Source organism: Varanus komodoensis, unplaced genomic scaffold, assembly GCF_004798865.1.
Source record: "Varanus komodoensis strain SLA01 unplaced genomic scaffold, ASM479886v1 scaffold22, whole genome shotgun sequence".
Classification (NCBI taxonomy): domain Eukaryota; kingdom Metazoa; phylum Chordata; class Lepidosauria; order Squamata; family Varanidae; genus Varanus; species Varanus komodoensis.
In genome coordinates this window covers 5,170,628-5,191,068 of record NW_025335606.1, presented here as the reverse complement: position 1 = coordinate 5,191,068, position 20,441 = coordinate 5,170,628, and the positions used below count along the sequence as shown (strand labels likewise).

Genomic DNA, 20,441 nt, shown 5'->3' with positions numbered 1-20,441 from the left:
GAGGCCTACTGAGTTCCCACTGGGACTTCTACCCTGTTTCAGAGGGCCTAGGGCTGCAGCTGCTGGTGCGTGTTTATTTTGTGTACTGTTTTCTGTTCCTGCAAGTTGCAGGACATCACAAAGACACCTGTGGGGTGGCCAAAGGTACTCCTAAGGTTCCACTGGCATTTCCCATGCCCCTTTGAACATGTCTTTACTCTCCTGAAGGGCTAGAAGCTGACTTTCAAAATAAAAACCAAACCACCGCTGAAGACTGTGGCTGTCAGTAAGCCGAATACAATCTGTGCTTGCACAGCGCAGTTGCTGACAGCACAGCCCTGTGCCTCCCTCTTTCATACAATGTGGCGGATATTTGAATTTGGGAAAACCTCATTTTGCAGAAGTGATGGTTGCTCCTGCTTTTTTCTCCCCAGGATTGCATTCCTTGCATTTAGTCATTACCAAACTCTTCAAGCCTTGGATTGAGGTTTTCGAGAGAGAAGATGCAGGGTAAGCAGATACCTATTTAGTTTGGTCTTTTGCAGAATATAAATAGCATGCACTCCTTGAAAGAACAAACATGGAATTAGTCTGTAAAATAATTTAAATGGATGACACAATCTTGGTTTTTGCGTTCGCGCTTATGGTAACCTGTAACATCCTTACTGGTGTAAATTCATTTTAAAAATCTACAGTGTAGCTCTGTAAATATTGCATATTTATTTAATAGAACATGGAATGTATCTCTTGCAGTATTGCCAGATTGCTTTCATTTTCTTCTTTTAGTACAGCTAAATCAGTTTTTTTTAAAATGTAGTAATTTCTAGACTGATTTGCCCTGAAGCCTAGGAACTATGGTCAGTTTAGGAACAGATAATGAAATACATAACCACTTCTGGTTGAGAGCGGGAATTAGAAAGCTCTGCAGCGGCCACCAAAAGTGCCTTTGCTGCTTGCACTTTGCATATGCCCCATGTTGCTTGCCCCATAAATAGTGCAACCAGAGGGCTGTTCTTGGTCCACCCAGCCCAGTCCTGGCTGCCTTAAGAGAGAGCAGCGCTCTGGCCCCATCCTGCCCTTCCCTGGGTTGGGAAGGGCCTCTTCCTGAGCCCCTGGAGTACCCTTGCCCACCCGAGGAGACAGTTCTGGGCTGCATGGACCAGTGGCGTTCTTGGGTACACGCAGTTCGCTTCCCCTGTTGCTCTGGCTGGCCTCTGTCATTGCAGTCGAGCACCACGCAGCCGGTGGAGCAAGGCTGTGCTTGACAAGAGCAGTCTCTGATAGTCTGCTGGGGGTGTGCAATCAAAGGGACCCTGGCAGCGCATTCCGACATGCAGGGAATCCATGCGGCGTGTAGGCTGCCCCTGAAGGGACTACCAAGAGGGAGCCTGTACAAGGCACTTTTATAACCTGTCCGTTACACTTCGGGGAGGGTAGGGATCACAGGCACTGGAGGGTAAAATAAAGGGGTGGAATAGGATTAAGACAACACAATATGACAAGACCCTTCAGGGCAGGTAAACAGCACATCTAAGGGGGCATCTCCAAAGGAAGGCCTTTCAGGACAAGGGACATTAGCATTAGCATTTCTAAGGTGTACATGATCTGATCGGGAATCCTGTCTTAAGTTTAAAGCTCTTCTTACAATATTCGGCTTTTAACAGCCGCGTTATGACTGAGTTTTCATTTATGTTGTCCTGACATTGGCTAAAATCTGTTCTTCTGAAAGCAAACAGCCCTGCTACCCGTGGTTGGAGAGTGACGCGCCTGTCGCTTCGAAGATGGTGCAGTTATATGTTTACAGCATAGGTATTTTACACGAAAGTTTTAAAGGTAAGCCAAAGTCTTCGTTAATATATGCAGTCTCCTATCGGCAGTGCTCTTTCCTAGGTGAAATCTGGATTGCACCCTATTGCTTGGTTTTGCTTTGAGGTTTGTGCTGCTCATGACCTCTGGGGCCCTCCTCTGAGTGCCGACCCCTCGAGAGGCTTGGAGGGTGGCAACTAGGGGCAGGCCTTTGCTGTGGTGGCCCCCCATCTCTGGAATAACTTCCTTGCTGAGGCCCTCCTGGCGCCAAATTTGCCATCTTTTTAGTGCAAGGCTAAGACAGCCCTCCTTGCGGAGGCCTTTAAAGACCCCCTGGTCATTCAGGAGCCTGGTCTGATTTCCAGGTGCTTTTATTCTTGCCCTTTTATTATCCTTTAATTCTTTGTATGCTGTTTTCAGTTACGTTTAGATTCTTGTTATTATCTTTATCTATTGTATTTTACTGTTTTCATATTTTGTTGTAAACTGCCCAGAGAGTGTTGGCTAAGGATGCTATAACAATGAATTAAATAATAGTAAAATAATAATGCTGCTGTCAGTGGTAGATGGCAATCCTAAAATGATTGCTCCTCCCACTTGCTGCAGCAGGCGGGGCTTATGTAATTAAGTTCAGAATCTTTGCCCATGGCCGTTGGAGAGAGAACCACCCTCTCCCACTTGCTTACCCATCAGAGTCTGGTGCCCTTGGCTCTGTCTTCAGCATGAATGAAATATTTTGCGTAAGAAGCATCAGGCATTTTTCCTGAGTCTGGATTAGGTAATTGGGGTGGGGGGAGCTACTGCTCTCTCTTCAAGATAAGCTGTTCCCTCCCCCAGAACCGCTTTGTCTCAGCTTCTGGTTTTAAAATGAATTGCTGTGCCTAAATGTGGACTTTTCTCCAAGCTGCTCCATCCTGAGGAAAAGCTACAATGGGAACGGGAGGGGCAGAGCCCCCAGTGCAGACATGGAGCAAATGCGGGCAACTTGCAGGGGTCGTGGGGCTGCATCACCGCCTCCCCCCGCAACGCTGCTGGTGGCTGCACCCCGTTTCGCGCTGCTGAGCTTGCCGCCAAAATTCGGCAGCCTAGCAAAAAATGGCACTGTGGTGGTAAATCCATTGGCAGCCGTGGGAAGGGGGCGCTCAGTAGGCACACCACAGAATGCTGGGGGCACGTGGCACATGGGCCATGTGTTGCCCCTTCCCCGCCTCACAGCTTGGTATTCTGACTGAGGAACGCCCAGCCTCCCCTCCGAGGGGGCCGGCTCTCCTTAACAGTGGTGTTGAGTCTAAGAGAATGGCTGTTTTAGGGGCTCTCCAGGTTGATGAAAACCAGTTCAAACTGGAGAAAAGGGGTGTGCATGTGGGAGATGGGCTGCTGGGCAACGGCCTGGGCAAAGAACGCACTTAGGCAAGCCATTCTCACAACCCCTGTGATGTCAGGAGGGGAGGCATAATGATCCACAGGGGCTTCATGGGCAGATGGCTGGGAGGGTCCTGGCTGATGTCCCAGAAATGCAGTGATAGTTCCTCAGAGGTGATGCGCCCCTACAGGTGTCCTGAGGGGACGAGGCCTGCTGGGAGGGGGGCATTCTCCTAGGCGTCAGGCCTGTTTCCCCAGACGCGTTGCTTTCCTCTCCCTCCCAGCTTCACACCTACTTGCATGGGTGAAACCGATTCTAGAATTGGAGATGAGTGAGCTTGATCACCCATATTCTTGTGAATTTCAGGAGTTGTTGTTAGAGATTGGAGGGACTGGATTCAGACTACATGGTAACCCACACTTTAGGGCTGGGTATGGGTTGAATGTCCTTTAGTGTTGAACTGTGGCTTGTTGAAACATGGTTTGCCATGTTGTCTGAACCCAGCTGCATTAACAAGCCATGGTTGTTTAACCGAGAACAACCTGTGAACGCATGATTTGTTGTTGGATTCTGAGCTGTGGGTTGTTTGTAGTTAGCCTTTCTACAAACAATGGTTGATTGAGATCAGGCAACATGATAACCCACTTTTTCGCCACAAACCATAGTTTAATACTCAGGGTTATCATGTCCGAACCTGGCCAGTGGGACCCTTGCTGGGCTATTGATATACTTGTCAATGTCTCAGTTCTCGTGGTCCTGTCTGGCCTTTGCTTACTAAACTTTACTTGGATGTTTCACTCACCTGATCTGCACCTTTGCTTCTACCTTAGATAAGCTGTTGCCAAGTCATCATGGGGCGCTTTGGCTGTACCTGATGTACTATTGCCAGTCGTGCACAGCCCCCAAAATGCCAGAGCACATACTTTATACGTTCCATACTGAATTTCGGCACCTCCCCTGGAAGGAAATGCACCCAGATCGGCAACTGATGGAAGAATTCTTTAAAGTAAGTGCAAACTGCTTGTAAAAACCATAAGAAAGGTTCATTTATTTATTTCTGAATTTAATTAGTGGCAGTATCGCTTGAATTCCTCAGGAGGACATCCAATAGAAGCACAAATAAACCTGCTTAATTCACATTAAAATCCAGCGGTCTGATAAAACAGTTAAAAGCAGCAATCAATTGCAAGCAGCAGAGGCTTATGTAAGTTTGTGGAAATACAGGGAATTTAGGGGCCTGGGAGAGAGAGGGAAGGGAGGAGAAATGAGGAGAAACGAGACGGGGAAGAATTACGCAAGGTGAGCGAGGTTGGGGTAACGATGTGATGCAGCCCAAGCTGCCAGCTGTCCTGCAGAGCCCTGGATGGCCTGGGCCCAGGGCCGGGTGCTCCGTGAGATGGGCACCGAAGGCTCCCTTTCGCAAGCCCACCCACACATCGCGCTGGATGAGCAAAGGCGGAAGGAGAAGCAATCTTGCTCCTCATTCATCCCCCCGGCCCAAGTTGCCAGGGCCCCTCCTGTTGCAGAACTGGCAGATCAGCTGCACACAGCGCATGCTTTTGGGAGCCGGTCCTTGGAGCTGTGTGTCGAACTGGCAGAGCTGGAAGAAATCTGTTTATGGATCGCTTTCCCCGCTTTCTGCTTTGCCCAGCCTGGGGTGTTGGGAGGTGTGGGAGGGTGGCTTGGATCCCCCCACCCCCACAATAATGATTGTCCTTAGGGATTTGAGCTCTTGGGTGTGCATCTGGCTCTCGGAGAGGCACCTTTGGAGAGAAGCTTGCTTAGGTGTGCTCACTCTGGTGCTTCTCCGAAGTGGCAGACCTCCGCTTGGGATACCTGTGTGCTCAGCGCACCGGCTGTTTCCTGCACATAGAAAGCTAGCCTGTCAGGGAAAGGGGTTTCCCTTAAACTTAATGTAGTACTTTTCTATGTGGGGAGGGGAAGCTGTGTATGGATGATCATGCTATCGAGTGAGCTTGCATCTCCCGTCTGATGTGGCGCAGCCCAGACCTCGGCTTCCCCTTTTCAGATCACAGTCGTGCTGCCAAAAGAGTATAATTCCTGCCACTTGAGGCTGTGAGCAGCACGGTTTTTGTAGTTGAAATGGTCTCAGCAATGCAGAAGAAGAAGACTTTGTTTGAACCCTGCAATTAGCAGAGCTACCAAAACTGATTGCTGGATGGGGCGAGGGAACCCAAAAGGGAGGGACACCCCCAAATCAGCCTCATGAGGCATGAAGATACCCAGTGGGGGTGTAAAGCAGGCTGACTGCAGCAAAAACGAAAATAAAATTGTGATGAGCATCTAGAAATGAAGCAGTTAGGCTGCTGAACAGAAGTGCTTCGTGCTGCAACATGTGGTGATTGTTCCCCCGTTGCTGTCTTACTTCTCTCTGCTCTCCTAGGTTGAACGAGGCAGTCCCAAAAGCTGCTTCCTGTTCTTGGGCTCGATCTTATGTGAGGTCAACTGGGTCAGCGTCCTCTCAAGTGCCTGGAGTCCAACCCCCCCTCCGGAAACTCACGACATGACTGTGTGTCTGCTTTACATGGTGGTCCTGCTGGCCAAGGAGGAGCAGCTTGTAACCAAAGAGGTATGTCCAAAGTGAGGCAGCCCTGCCCACCTTTTCCATACTTCCTTTTGTGTGGTGTTGCTGTCGTGAAGTCGTGTCCGACCCATCGCGACCCCATGGACAACATTCCTCCAGGCTCTCCTGTCCTCCACCACCCCTAGAGTCCACCCAACCCCACACCCACCGCCCCAGTGACCCCATCCAGCCCCCTCATCCTCTGCCACCCCCTTCTCCTTTTGCCATCAATCGTTCCCAGATCAGGGTCTTCTCCAGGGAGTCCTTCCTTCTCATTAGGTGGCCAAAGTATTTGAGTTTCATCTTCAGGATCTGCAAGTATATCATAATCTAGTGCAAAAGCCGAACACACTTGCTGCCATCATGCGGCATTTATTTAATTGCAGGGTGGAAGGCTGTAGTTCAAATTTGAGCTACTTAAAACTGGAAAGAAACCGGGACATTGGAAGCTGCCTTGTGCTGAGCATTTGGTCCAGTTTGGGTCCTACTAGCTACATTTTGTTTATTACCTCATGTCATTACATTATTTCCTTTTCTGTGTTATGTTTTGCCATTCTTTTGATTCATCCCTTATTCCAATTTATAAGCTGCTTCTCATCTGCAGACAACAGATCCAGTATTGAGGCCACATAGGAACACACTGACAAGCAAATTAAGTCACATCCATCCTTCAGCCAGCAAAACCCAATAACAGTCAGTTGCATTTGGCAGTAAATCCTAGCTTATTTTATTCTTCTTTGTTTACATTAACAGAGTTGTGAACTCTTCCAATGTTAAATGCCTAGGGAAAATTAAATGCTTCAACTCAGTAACAAACAGCCCAGCAAAATATTGTCCTCTTGGATTGGCAACAAGTCTACTGAGCTTTCCAGGACTGGAGGGATGGCAGCCTCAATCGTCTGGTCTTCTCCAGAAATCGCTGGATTATTAGGGCTCCTGTTACCCTAAGAACGTCAGACAAGCCCTGCTGGATTAGGCAGGGTCCATGTAATCCCTCTTTTTGCGGCTCGTGTGCTGCCCAGAGGGTTCCACAAGCAGCAACACTTGTGCTTGTGTTGACCTATAAAGCCTTAAACGGCTTAGGCCCCTATTATCTTAGGGAGCACCTGCACCCGTATGTGCCTACCTGGCCTTTGAGATCTACGCAGGGGGCCCTCCTGTGTGAGCCCTCCCTTAAGGAGGTGAGAGGGATGGGCGTGAGGAGCAGGGCCTTTTCTGCAGCTGCTCCCCATCTCCGGAATGCTCTCCCCAAGGAGATTCACCTGGCCCCTTCCTCACTTTCTTTTCAGTGCCAGGAGAAGACCTCCCTTTAAAAAAAAACAAAACTAATTGCCATAGACCTTTGTTTTGTATGTTTTACTGTATTCTACTGTTGTTTTTAGTATGTAATATGTTATGGTTTTCATTATGTTTCAATTGTGTTTTTATTTCGTGTTGTGAGCCGGCCAGAGGTGCTCTGCATACACATGTTTTAAACACACACTTTCCCACCTGTGCTGTCCAGCAACAGGTGTGCACAGGCATTGCCATGTGCCGTCAGGTCGTCTCTGACTTACAGGGACCCCAGGAAAGAAGGAAAGCCCCCTGGAATGTCCAACCCACGGCAGCCCTGCACAGCTCTTGTACTTTCCAGGCTGGAGGCTCCTCTGGTGCTGGAGTCGGACCTGGCCATGGGGACCAGTAGCCACTGATCGCCTCCTCCCTCATGAGATTATCCGATCCCTTTTAAAAGTCACCCAGATCTGTGGCCACCGCTACCTCTTGTGCAAGGGAATTCGGTGGTTTCACTGGGCTCTGTAAGGAAGTCCTCCCTTTCAGCAGCCCTGAACCTCCAGATGGCATTGATCCCATCAGGCGTTGGCATTAGGCGAGTGGAGGAAACATATCCCCCTGTCGGGCCTCGCTGGAGCATCCCCTTCCAGACCTCCCTGTTTATGCCACCAGCTGTAATCATAATCCAAAATCTTCAGGATGATGCTGGCTGAGAACAGTCCCTTTCATGGTGCTTCCCCTGCAGTCCACCCACTTTCCTTTTCTGCCCAGCCATCCCAGGCAGGTGTCGGCAGAGAGAACTGGGCTGCATTGACAAGTCATCTATAAACCATCTCCCTCTGTTCCTAGGGTAGAATCGTATGCATGTTTAGGAAGAAAATGTCCTACAACTTCCAGCATTCCCCAGCCAGCCTGGAAGTTGTGGGATCTTTGCTTTTCCCAGCATGCCTAGTAGGTTTCGGTGTAGGTTACGTGGTTGATGGCTGCAGGAATGGACTAATCTGTTTTTCAAACCACTCCAGGAGTCACCGCTGCTCAATCTCCTTGGCCAGACCAGTTCCCTGCCTTGGCAGTTCATCAGCATCTTGTCCTATCAGAGCATCATCAGCTACTTCAACAGTCACTACCCTCCGTCCATTATTCTTGCCAAGGAACCTGCAGCTGACCTGATTGTGAAACTCTTGAAGGCCTCGGCGGGCTTTGGGGCCTCTTCTGATAGCCACATGCATCTGGTGAGCGTGGGATTCTCGTCGGAAGGGGGCTTGTCCCGGTTTCCGCATGAGCATGGCTGGCTAATGAAAAGCGGGAGCCTCAGGACTTCCTTTCTCTAAATATGCATAGGGTTTGTGTCCTGAGAGTACCTTTTTTGATGAGAGTGGGGTACCCCTTTTGGCCTGACTCTGGAATTCAGCTTCAGAGAAGCACTTGGGCAAGCCAAAATGCCAAACTTCCCTGCATACGTGAGGTTTCCGTTTCTACGGCCACTCTCTCAGCCTTAGAAAAAGCATTTCAGCCTTTTAAAAATAGGAAAAAGAGCTATGTAAGATCCCGGAATCTACTGAATGACTGGCAGGTGGGGAAAGGGAGAGGCATCAGCGTGGACAATTGTGGAAGGCCAGATCTAGAACTCCGGCAGGCCAGATTTGGCCCAGGGGCCTGAAATTCAGCGTCCTTGTCCTAGGAGAATCTGGTGGCTGAACTTCTCTTCTTCACTCTTCCCAGGATGCAACTCCGAAGTGCCGAGCCTACATCCGCCAGGTCATCCATTTTCTCAGCATCCTGGAGCAAAGTGGGAAAATAAGCGTTTCTGCCCTGGAAGAGGAGATGTCCAAGCTGCTAGACGATATTGCCATCTTTAACCCTCCAGGTTGGATCTAAAGGGAAACCTGTTTTGTGTGGGGTGGGGTGGGGATGGGTTGGAGAGGAGGGCAGCGTTTCATAATCATACATTTCATCCCCCGCAACCAACACTCTTCTTTCTCAGCCCCAGAGATGTGCCTCACTGCATTGGGCCTGCAGCTGCCCCCCAGAAGGTGCAGGGGCCAAGATGCCCACAGAGCTGTTCTGTCCGTTTTCGGTGATTCCCCTCTGTCCGGGACCGGGCTGGCGGGTGTGCCTTGCCCGCGGAAGCTCTCAGATTCCATCTCTGGCCATCCCTCGTTCAAGGGCCTCGAGAAGAGCTGGAGGGCTGCTGAGTTTGCATTAGTGGGTGGGCTCAGCTTCAGATATTGTTGGAGAGCATGAGAGACTGGAGAACGAAAAGCATTCCTTTCTCCTCTCTGCTGATCTCAGAGACCGTTTCCCAGGGGCGCCTCCAAAGCAGCCAGGACTTCCTGCTGCACGGCAGCACTTCTCGTTCCCTCCTGTAGTTTTGAAGTGGACCCTTCTCACTCACGTTCTCTCTCTGCCCGTTGCCCTCCCAGAGAGGGACATGCAGAGTCGCCACCTGGCCCTGAGCAGCCTCTTTGCAGAGGCCCTGACGATGTTGAACAACGCCAGCGTGGCCACAGCGGAGTCGCTCCAGGTCAGCTTGCGTGGGTGGATCGATGCGACGGTGCATGGCTTAGGGGTGATGCCTCTCTTGACTGCTGCATGCCAGAGCCTGGCGTCCGTCCGACACATGGCCGAGACCACGGAAGCCTGTGTCACCGCCTATTTTAATGAAGGTGAGCTGGAGTCCTGTTGGCCTTTATCACCCTCAACATTATGATGTATTATTTGGTGTTGTTATTTTCTCCTTCCGTTCCTTGCAAGAGGAAGGATAGCAGCATATAAATATAATTAAATAATAATATGAACAGCAATAATAATTGATAAAATACTCATTTAATGCCTTTTATTTTCTGTTTTATTATGTATTGTTGATGCTATTCTTGCTTAATGTTCAGAATTCAGTATCCTGGGAAGTATTTTAAAATGTTAAAATATTTTTAAATCCAAGCTTCTGGTCCTTATGAGACTGGAGATAAACTTGCATAAGGGGGTATAGTAAGCAGGCTGCTGAGAAGGACTTTCACTAGCCAGGATGTAATGTCTCAATGTTTTGCATGATCCTTTACCCTCTCCCCACATGTGCCAAGCAGAATCACACCCAAATGCAAAACTGTATCCACTTTGTATGTTATGTACACACAAAGTGTGCCATTTTGAAGACACAATTTACTCAGGGTATACATTTGTCCATTCTTGGAGTAGCATCTGACTCTTGGGATATCCTTCACGTTTTGTCTTTGATTCTCGTGATGTCTTGACTTCTGTGCCTGAAATGGTTGGTTTAAAGGGATTTTAAGAAACGGCTTCCATTTGAAGGACTGTAGGGTGTGATCCTAGGTATGTTTGGGCACTTAAGAGTCCTGCAGCTCCCAGTGTGCTCCAGCCAGCATAGGAGTTACAACATTTTCTGTCTAAACACAGCTAGGACCGTCGTGTTTGTCAAGCAGCGTTGTGTTCAGGTTCGCTTAACCGTGCTTCCTCCCTCTCCCCCTCTGTCTTGCCTCCCACTCCCCTTACTCCCCTTCTCTGTGAAGACTCTCCACTGGGCCAGGATTTGGGCTGGGGTCCCATCGTGGCCTCCTTACAAGTCCCCGAACTCACTGCCGAAGATTTCCTGAAGGAGTGCCTGTCCCTGGGAGGCTACTTGACCCTTTACGTCTACACCCTGCAGCAGCTGAACGCCGAGCAGACGCAGGCCAATGAAATGCGGGTGCTGTTGATGCTCAGCAAGTGGCTGGAGCAGGTGCATCACAGGTAGGAGAGAACGAGTCGGTCCATTTTCCTTTCTCCCGCTGCTTCGATTTTGCATTCCTAAGTTCTTTTTCCTTAAACACGAAGAAATTTGCAACCCGCTAAATGCTTACTGAAATGAAAGCCTTGCCTGTTGGAGGGCCAGTGTGGCATCGTGTGGGCCTGGGAACCTGGAAGGTCAAGGGTGCAGCTTGTCTTGACTTAAAGTGCTTTGAGACTCTGTTCCTTTAAGGGGTAGTAAATTTCAGAAGAGCACTGGGGTGTAAAAGAGGGTGGTGAGTGGGTGAGGTGATGGAGCAGGCAGAGCTTGGAAGTGTGGGAGGAAGGAAAAAGAGATACCCTCCGTGTGGCCATTCGGCAAATCTGCAGAGTCCAAAGAGGCAGTCCTCTCAGTGGAACCCTGGATAGGGCCGTGAGAGGCAGCTAGGATCCATCAGGACAAAGAGAAGGGAGCAGAATCCCCTTGTATTGTCAAGTTATTCTAAGGGCGTGGGAGGGAGAAGCCGACAGGAATCTGTGTGCAGAGGGGAAAGACTGGACCAAGAAAGGTAAAGCAAGCGCTGGTCAAAGTAGGGTTTGAGAGTGAGGAGTGACTGTGAAGGGCGAGAGTAAGGGAGCTTCATCGGAAGTTGTTACCAAGCAATGTTTTCCTCCCTATGGAAATAAATTGCAGAGCATCTGGAAGCCGGTTCGGTGCTTGTGCAAATCAAGTTTTATTTTGCCCATGGTTAACTCAGCGTCATAGGCTCTCAACCACCGGAGGCTCATCCTCAGGACCACTGTCCAGCAAAGGGGCCTTACAGCCTGGACACAACATAGTGGGAGAGGTGAATTAATAAGGCTGGGGTTAAGGTCCCGGTGGCAGCGGTACATGCCCAGAGAAAGAGAGCGAAATATCAAGAAAGTGAAAGACACGCCATATCCAAACATATTGTGCTTCAATTCTTAGATGGCCTAGTCATGGATGTTTGAACAGAGATCTTTTTAACATTTATATTTCAAATGCATTTTAATTTGTTTAAATGCCAATATATATCACAAGCCCATGTATGATATGGCACACACTAATTAAAAATAAATCAAAACATGGGGAGTGCTCGTGACAAAGCTCTCTGGATGACTTTGGGCCAGTATTCACTCTCAGCCCAACCGACCTCGCAGGGTTGTTGTGGTGAGGACAAAATGGAGCTAAGCAAGCCACCCTGGGGTTCTCACAAGGGGAAAAAGGCAGGATATGCACATAAGTAATAATAATAAATGCACCAGTCACCATCAGTAGGTGCCCAACGGTATGGCGAGGATTGTGCGTGGCAACCCTGCCATGCACCTGTTAATGATGAAGAGCTTGGAATCCAGTTGTTCAGTCATGTGGCTGAACATACCAGGATGCAAAATCAGACTTCAAAGGAGTTAAGACTCTAGAATTTAGCATTTGTCCTGGGACTCGATATTGCTGCTTCACTCTGATTTTTAAAATGGTTTTGGCCCAGTTATGAAGAGCTTCACAAATTTTAGTAAATTCTTACCGAAACTCTCGTAAATTGAAACAAAATTCTCAGTCCTTCAGCCCAGTAATTGGGCATCCTGAGGCTTGTAGTAATGAGGAAAAGAGGATAATTTTTTAAATCCTGACAATGGATTCCTGGATTTCATTTTGTCCTCCTAAAATGCTTGCTTGCTGGTGCTCCACTGCAGTCACCCTTTGCCTTGAAGAAGGACTGTAAGGACTCCAGGAACAACAGAATACAACCCAACCGATGCTCCCCAGCATGCTGTGCCCCTCCCCTCCCCTCACGGCCCCTTTCTTCCAGCTCCCCCGTTGTTCAGTGGTGTCCAGGTGTTGTGCCACATTTCTCCCCTTTCTAAAAGGCTGAAACGGGCCCTTAAGGCTCAGTCGCTCAGTGCTTTAAACTGAGCTGTTTTGGCTCTGTGCCTCTTGACTTCATCCTCACCCACCTCTGGAATGTGGACCCTGCAGCAAACCTCTCTGAAGGAAATCAGACTGAAGGACATTCTGCGCTCCTTGGCAGACTAGCTCCACCATTTCCTACATTCACCGTTCCCGCATTTATTTGCGCTTCCCGCATTCTGGCTCGTAATGATCATCCACAGATCACCTGTGGATAATCTTCACTAAACAGGATGGGGGACGGTCCAAGCACATAAAGAGCGAATGCTTGACTACAGAAGCTTTAATTTCCCAGGAGTGGCTTCCCCCCGCTGGTTCCCATCACAGCATGGAAAAATGGCAGGCCACCTTTGTCCGGCGCTTGCACGCTGTTCCTTTGCCCACCAGTACCGCCTGTGCAGATGCTTTTTTGCCTTGTGGCTCGGACGGAGCTGGCTTTTTGGAAGCCCCTTAGAGGATAATTACCCAGGGAGGGTCGGGTGATATCTCCACGGCAGGCCTTCCCATCCTCTGAGGATCACTCCCTTGTGCAATCGGGGAGGCAGAAAAGGCGGCATGCTTCAAGCGCCTGCTGAAAATGCACCTGCTCGGTTTTCTGTGGCTCTTAATTAAATTAAACACGCCGCTCCGCATTACTTCTGCTTGTATTCCTCTGTACTATCATTTTGGTTGGACTTCTTTTTAATGCTGTATTTTGACTATGATATTAATATGTGTAGGAATTACGTTATACTTAGCAGTTTGCAAGCATCACAAATAATTAAATAATTTTTTAAAGCCGACACAAATATCAGGGAGGAGGGTGGGTTGTGGTTTTTTATGTAGATGGATTTTTTTTAGGGTTAATGAGTGAGGGGGCATGTTCCTCACCTGTCGTTTGATGTCCTGAGAAGAAGCCAGAATGCACCTTTGCCATAAAACCCGGATTTCATCAGCAAAGCGTGCCCCCTTTGGTTCCTTCCTTCGTCCCTGATGCTTGCATGTCCCAGGAGGGCTGGATCCGACCCTCAGTCCCTCACCCCTGCTGTAGCCAAACATTGTGGCTCAGTTGCCTTGCTGGAAATGTCCCGGCACTGGGAAGGTCCAGGCCTTTCTGCGATGGACCTTCAGCCCCATCAGGGAACCACGGGCCCTTCCCAGCCCGTGCTGAGGACCTCCACTGACCCACGTCCTTGCGTGGCACGTGGCAGATGCATATGGGGAGAAGCTCTGTGGATGATCCCGCCATGGGGTTGGCAGAGCCCAGGGAGTCTCCTTTTTGTGAGTCTCCTTCGATGGGGTTTTGCACGGACTTTCCAGGAGGGAGTGGCAGCAAAGGAGGCCAGGCGGGCACCAAGATGGTGGCCAGTGTTCTAACCGTGGCGCTCTCTGTGGCTTGCTTCCCATGCAAGTTCTGCGAAGGACGAAGCCAAGCTGTTCCTTTGGTGGCACAAAGTTCTGCAGCTGTGCCTTCTCCAGATGGTGCAGGAGGACGCGGTCCTGATGGAGTCGGTCATTCGGATCTTGATGTCTCTCCAAGGCAGGCAGAGCCTGCTGGCTGAAGAGAGACTCACGTCGGGGATCCTCGGCGTTCTCGGCCTGGGCAGGAAATCCGCATTATCGAACAGGTAAAAGCTTTGGAAGGAGGAATCCAGCAACAGAGGACGGTGCAGTCACTGGCCTTCTTGCCTTGGTGGGCACCTTTGGAATGTTGAGAGTGCACTGTGGGCACTCTCACAAAATGGCTGCCACGGTGGGATGGGGCTTGCCCATTTGCAGAATGGTGGGCAGGGTAGGCCTGGGTTGTCACAAAACACTCCTTTCCCAGAAACAAATTGGTAAAGCTAAGTAGCCCATCAACATGGGGCCCAGAGGCATTACTGGGAAAAGAGAGATGGAGCTAGAAGCCACCACTTTGCTTTCTAGTAGGCTGGCCTTCCTGTTAAAAGATTAGTCTTCAAACAACATCTAGACAAGGATCAAAGTCAGGGAGTCTGATGTGGGGTGTCCCTGGGCAGACCGGTGCGTGCAGGCGCTGCTTTGGGGACCCAGCTGTAATCTGAATTGGCTTCTAGTGTAGGATCTATTTTATTGCTCCTGTCAAATGACAATTCCCCACATGTACTTCTTACGAGAGCCATTTTCCAGCCCATGGTGTCCTTTCTTCTCCTTGTCATCAGGACCGAATGCTGAAGTGTTAAAGTTGCATTATTAAATTCATACATTGTGGTCTTCTGCCTCTTGGAGCAACATACGAAGTCCACTTCTCATCTTCCTTCTATTCCCCATTTTATCTTATTTTTCAGTCTGTAAGGTTGGCCAGGAATCATTCATTCATTCATTCCTTTGTTCATTCAACCATTACTTACAGGATTCATGCAAAATTAGTCAACAAAAGTGAGATGCAAGTCCACAGTAAAAGGGCTGCTGGGATCGTGTTCTCTTCTTAGAGAGCCAGTGTGGTGCAGTGGTTAAGAGCGTGGGACTGTGACGCAGGTGATCGGGGGTCCGGTCCCCACTTAGCCATGAAGCCAACTGGGTGACTTCGGGCCAGTCTGGACTCTCAGTCCGACCTACATCACAGGGTCGTCGTGAGGATAAGATTGAGAGCATGAGGAGGAGACTGATGCAAGCCACCTTGGGCTCCTTGAAAGGAAAAAGGCAGGATATAAAGTGCATGAATGAATGAATAAAACAGAAAAACAAATAGCGTTGGGCATTGACATGAAATAAGTTTGTTTTCAGCAGGCACTGAAGAACCATCAGGGATTGGCACCTTCAAACTAGACTAGGGAGAGAATTCGGGGTGGGGGTGCCACCCCCAAAAGCCCTTCCTGCAGTTGGCAGATAAAAAATTGGCCTAAGGATGCCCAGAGATGAAATGCACATCATGTAATGAAATGCAGCAGTACATCTGGATCATAACGGCACATTTTAGGCAAAACTAATGGGCAAAGAGGCGTGTGTATGTTTTTTTCTCCTTGATGGAGACTGCTTATCGCGATCGTTTCAATGCCGTCTCCTCTTCCTTTGTTTCTCACTGCAGATTCCGCGTGGTCGCCCGAAGCATGTCAGCCTTCCTTTTGGTGCAGATCCCTATGGAGAATCAGGTCCGGCTGAGGCCTGGCATGGAACTGCATCTCTCTGCCAAAGCCCAGCAGGTGAGGATATGTCATATCCCGCATTTACAGGTCTGCAAGTTCAGGGGAGATTATATACAAAAGTAAAATACAGTGCAAAACGGTCAACATCAAGATTTGCCAAATTCTCCCCACTCCTTTTTAGTGGTGCCATTCAATCCCTGCATAAAGTGATGGTGGGGGAGAGCTAAAAATCAGAAGTTTCAGTGAAAGAAAGAAACAAGGGGAAAAAAACCTGATCACCCGTTATTACAGAAAACGCAGCCCAAAAGCTCTTCAGTTTTCAAGGGTGGAGGGAGAAATTCTGCCTTAATGGAGAGGGGGATTCCGCCAACTCACAAGGATTGTCCCCAGTCTATTCGGCCAAGTACTCATGAAAATAGCAGTGCAGTTATTAAATAAGCAACAATTGCAGCTCAGCATTCACTTACTTTGACTTTGAATAAGAGTTGCGGACTTCCCGAAAGCCCGGTGACATGCGTACGACGAACGCCTTCCTGATGAAGGGAGCCATTCATTTTGCCTCCTGTCTTTGCAGGCGCTGAGCACTCTCGATTCCCTGGCATCAAACAAACAATACGCAGAATACCAAGAGCAGATCTCCCAGGCCTCCCAGTTCATCAAGGACTCGTGCCATTGCCTTCACGATGCATCGAGCCTTCTGGCTATCCTCCTCAATACTTTGTACCCGGAAGTGCATTATCTGGACACCATACGATAAGCCGGAGGCAAAGGCCCCTGGCTGCACTCACGGATTGTCTTCGGTTTGCACTTGCCCACGACCTTCTCCAAGGCGCTCACATGCCCGAGTTCCGCTTTCTCAAAGGGGCCGGGGCGGGGGAGTGGACTGGCTTTTCTTTTCTGCTCTAAAACCTGTGGGGGTCACTCGCGTGTCCACCGAGACATGGCACGTCTCTGGCTTTTGGCAGGGTGAAGTGGCACTCCGGTTCATTTCGATGGGCCGTCGATGGCCGAAGACCTTCACGCTGGATAAGGCTTTAAGGCAGGAGAGCAAGGACTCGGGGGCAGTCAACCCTGCCAGCTTGGTCAGCAGTCGGGGCTGCATGGGCTGGAATGCAGCTACCCTGAAAGGCACCAAGCTCCTGGCCCTGATGTACAAAGTGTCCTTGAGGGCTGATCGTTGCCATTTTGGAATAATGCAGTGTATCTTTAAGTGTGGCTTCTCAGCACTTTTTCAACTTGATTTTGCTCATGTGCCTTTTTTAAAAAAAAGCTGTGAAATTTTGGAGCTAATTTCCATAACTAATTAGAAGGTTGGAATTCCTGCTTTTATTTAAATTACTTCCATTTATCTGTGCTGGATGTTTACAACCCTTTACTGGTAAAATCAACTCCACTGAATTCTGCCAATGTTGTTAACTTTTTCTCCACCCGTTTAGGCAGAGGCTGGATTTATTTAAGGGGAGCGCTTCCCAAAATAACAGAACTTATTTCCTTATCATCTGCTTGGGAGTGAGTCACTTGGTAGCATGTGACTTTAGTAACAAGCAAGGAACACTTTTTTCTGGATTTCAGCATGATGATGGAGAAAATATCAGTTTCACAAGAGTTTAAGAAAATTATGGTTTTCTTGTAAAGGAACTTTATGGATCATGTATTCTGACAGAGAAGCAATCTTTTGGTGCCCACAGGGATCTTCTCTCCTGGAAAAGAGCTCTGTGTGACTCAAAAGCTTGCTTCCCTTCTCTTACGATGCATAATCATGTGACTAATTTTGGTTTCTGGCTGTCAATACCACAGGCAGAATACTGACCACGAAATAAGTTTCTGTTGGAAACCCCTCCCTTTTGTAAACAAAGACTGCTGAGTTGCAATCATACATGGAAGGTTAAATTCTATGGAAGTCAAGCTCACATTTCTAGGTAAATGTCTTGGAGAAAAGGGTATTAGTCAGTGAAGGAGAAGGCAGTGTGGTTCCTCCTGTCTGTCTTGAAAATGTTCGGATGCTGCTGCAGAGCTGACTTGCAGTGTGTGGAGTTAGAACGGCTGCATTGGACAGTTTTTATTTTTCAGAGTGTGTATTTCTAGGTTTACTGTTGACTCCTCTGTTGTCGCCTTATTTGAGTTCATTTTTCTCTTCCTTACCTCCCTGTTGGGGAAACAGAGACCAAAGTGTACCAGGTCCTTTGATCGTTCGTTGTTGGCACATCCTGGCCGAGAGTGGAATTTGGCAAACTGCTTGGGCACATTGCTTCCCTAGTGTGGGCGCCCTCCTTCTCACACCCTCCCAGTTTCAAACACTTTCCCTTTCAGAGCTGATCAGTAAAATGAGAGTGCATTTTCTTCTGCAAAGTAATCACATTTTTCCTGCCTTTCGCTCCACTTAGCAGGTGGGTTTTTCTGTCGTACCTGCCCCTTGATGGACTCATCAGCACCTTGCGCTGGCAAATAAGGTTGGACTGTTTTGTGACGATGTTCAGCCCATTATTGTGGAATTAGCTGGTTCTTGCCTTGCCAGATTATGCAAAGAAGGTCTTTATAGCGGAGTCTTTGGACCCAGTCCTGTGGATTAAGCTTCCAGATAAGCTGCCTCCTTTCCTGCAGTGTCAAAAACCATAGTGGGTGCATGTCAGAGCAGCCATCCCCTGCCTGGATGCTGGGACTGCAACCCCCATTATCCCCAGTCAGCATGTGACAATTGTAGTCTGATCCACCTGGGTGGTGCAAGCTTTGGGGAGACTGTTTAGAGGCGCTACAGACCTCATAACTGGAAAAAGAATGACTGCTCTGCCCTTCCTTCTAACACAGGAAATCAAGGAGTGTATTTTACTCCGCTCAGTGTTAATAATTTAAAAAAGAAACGTGAAAGTGTTGATAATATTGTGTGTGTGTCTGGCATGATCAGTTTTGTTACAGAAGCTTTTTACAGGATGTGTGTTTACACTGGTTTGTGTCTCTGTGAAATAAACAAGGACACTAAAAATATTCTGGGTGCCCCATAAATGGCGTTTTTGTCAATTGGGGTGCAGGTTGCTGGTCTGTGGGCGTGAGGAAGCGAAGGACAAGGCGGGCAGAGGGTGCCTCTCTCCGGGTAGGGAGGGGGGCAGCTTTGGAGGCAGCCCTGGCCCAATTTCCCTTCTGGACACAAGTGGGGGGGCCCGTCAGCAACAAGAAGCCACCCTGTACTGCGCAGCTGTGTCAAGCAACTGTTCTCATTTCCCACCATGCCCCAGAGCAGTGAGGTATTGTGGGAAATTAAATGGCAGCCACACCATCTGTTGGTGCTTTGGACCAGGAAGGAAACATTGAATGCAAGAATGGGCAAATTGTGGCCCTCCAGGCGTTTTGGCCTACTTTCTCATCATGTCTTGCCACTGGTGATGCCAGCTAGGGGTGGTAGAAGTTATGGGCTGAAACTTCTTGGGGGCCGCAGGCTGGATCCCCCAGGGCTGGACCTGGAGTTGTGAGGGGGCAGTGAAGGACTTCAGCAAGCAATTCCGTCTTTTGTGCAGCTGACTGGGGGAGGCACTCCCCGCTCCCTGGGCCCAGGCTCGCCCATCCTTGGCCGCACTGGTGGCCCAGAGCAGAAGCTGGTTATGGGCCCAGGCAGATGCTCAGGGAGGCGGGGGGCTGCGGCTCACTGTCCTCCACACCATGCCATGGCTTCCGCTTGAACCCAGTGAGATGCACCCTGCATCCGACCCGGCAGGCTTTTTCTTGATCACATCCGAGTGCAGAACTCTTCCGTCCCCTTGCTTTATTTGGTGGGGGACAGTAGGCACGTACTGGGAATTTCTTCCACTGAACTTGGTGGGATTTTAAAATGCTCTGGAATGAGCCTCTGGTTTTTAAAGGCCTACAAAACAGTGAAGGATCATCAAAGCTAGGCCTGAGATGCCACCGGTGTCAGCGAACTGGCGGAGTGGAGATGGCAAGAAATCAGGATGGGAATAGAAATTGACGAGAGCATCCATTAAAAGTTTCACTTGGACTAAAAGCTGCCCTTTTCTTTTGCTTTTTAGCCATTACCACCATGGCCACTATCATCTTAAAAAACACGCCTTGTAGTCATGGCAGATTTTTTTCTAATGGAAATAAAGCACCAAAGTAAGAACTTCCCCCAGCAAACAGAAATAGATCTTACTTTACACTTCTGTATGCATAGAACAAGTTACTATGCCATTTACTCCATGCAGGAAAAGGATTACTCATCCTAACTGAAATAGCCATTCCAAATGCAGAGTTAGCTTGCAAATGTGGTCTGGTCACAGCCTTCCTTAACATGCCGGGTGCGCATCACACCCAAGATCACACTCAGATCCGATGCCTTCAGATGCCTCCTTGAACTCCATGTCTTTTTGTTCTCATGCAGTCTGACCTTTAGTTTGCTGTCTGAGGTTGATGAAAGCTGCAATCCAGCGCCCAGCAGGGCACTGGGGTGGCAAGGGCTCTTCTAAAGCAGCATTTGCTAATCCTGCACCCACCAGATACTTTGGACCACAACTCCCAGCCAATGGACCCCCGAGAACTGAAGGCACGAGGTTGGAGAAGACGGTGCTAACATATTGCAACTAAATGCTAAAATGGAAATTCATCAGATCGTATAGAGGTCTCTTTCAAGGGGAGAGACAATTGTGGAAATTGAGGGCAGCAAAAATCATTGCAATGGCCTGAGGAAGAGATGAGCAGTTTAAAAACTGGATT

At 49.0% G+C, this 20,441-nt stretch overlaps 1 protein-coding gene across 2 annotated transcripts in view; it reads left to right on the top strand.

Moving 5' to 3' along the window:
• Positions 1–18,722, top strand: part of EPG5 (ectopic P-granules autophagy protein 5 homolog) — a 66,033-nt gene extending 47,311 nt beyond the window's left edge. The window contains exons 34-44 of one of the 2 annotated variants that reach the window (XM_044431077.1): positions 414–489; positions 1,709–1,812; positions 3,979–4,154; positions 5,553–5,738; positions 8,027–8,236; positions 8,727–8,871; positions 9,428–9,670; positions 10,532–10,751; positions 14,049–14,264; positions 15,683–15,797; positions 16,315–18,722. In XM_044431077.1, the coding sequence (XP_044287012.1) occupies positions 414–489; positions 1,709–1,812; positions 3,979–4,154; positions 5,553–5,738; positions 8,027–8,236; positions 8,727–8,871; positions 9,428–9,670; positions 10,532–10,751; positions 14,049–14,264; positions 15,683–15,797; positions 16,315–16,497 (1,874 nt within the window). In that variant the 3' untranslated portion in view covers positions 16,498–18,722. The other variant, XM_044431078.1, reaches the window with a different exon arrangement.
• Positions 18,723–20,441: the final 1,719 nt, after the last annotated feature.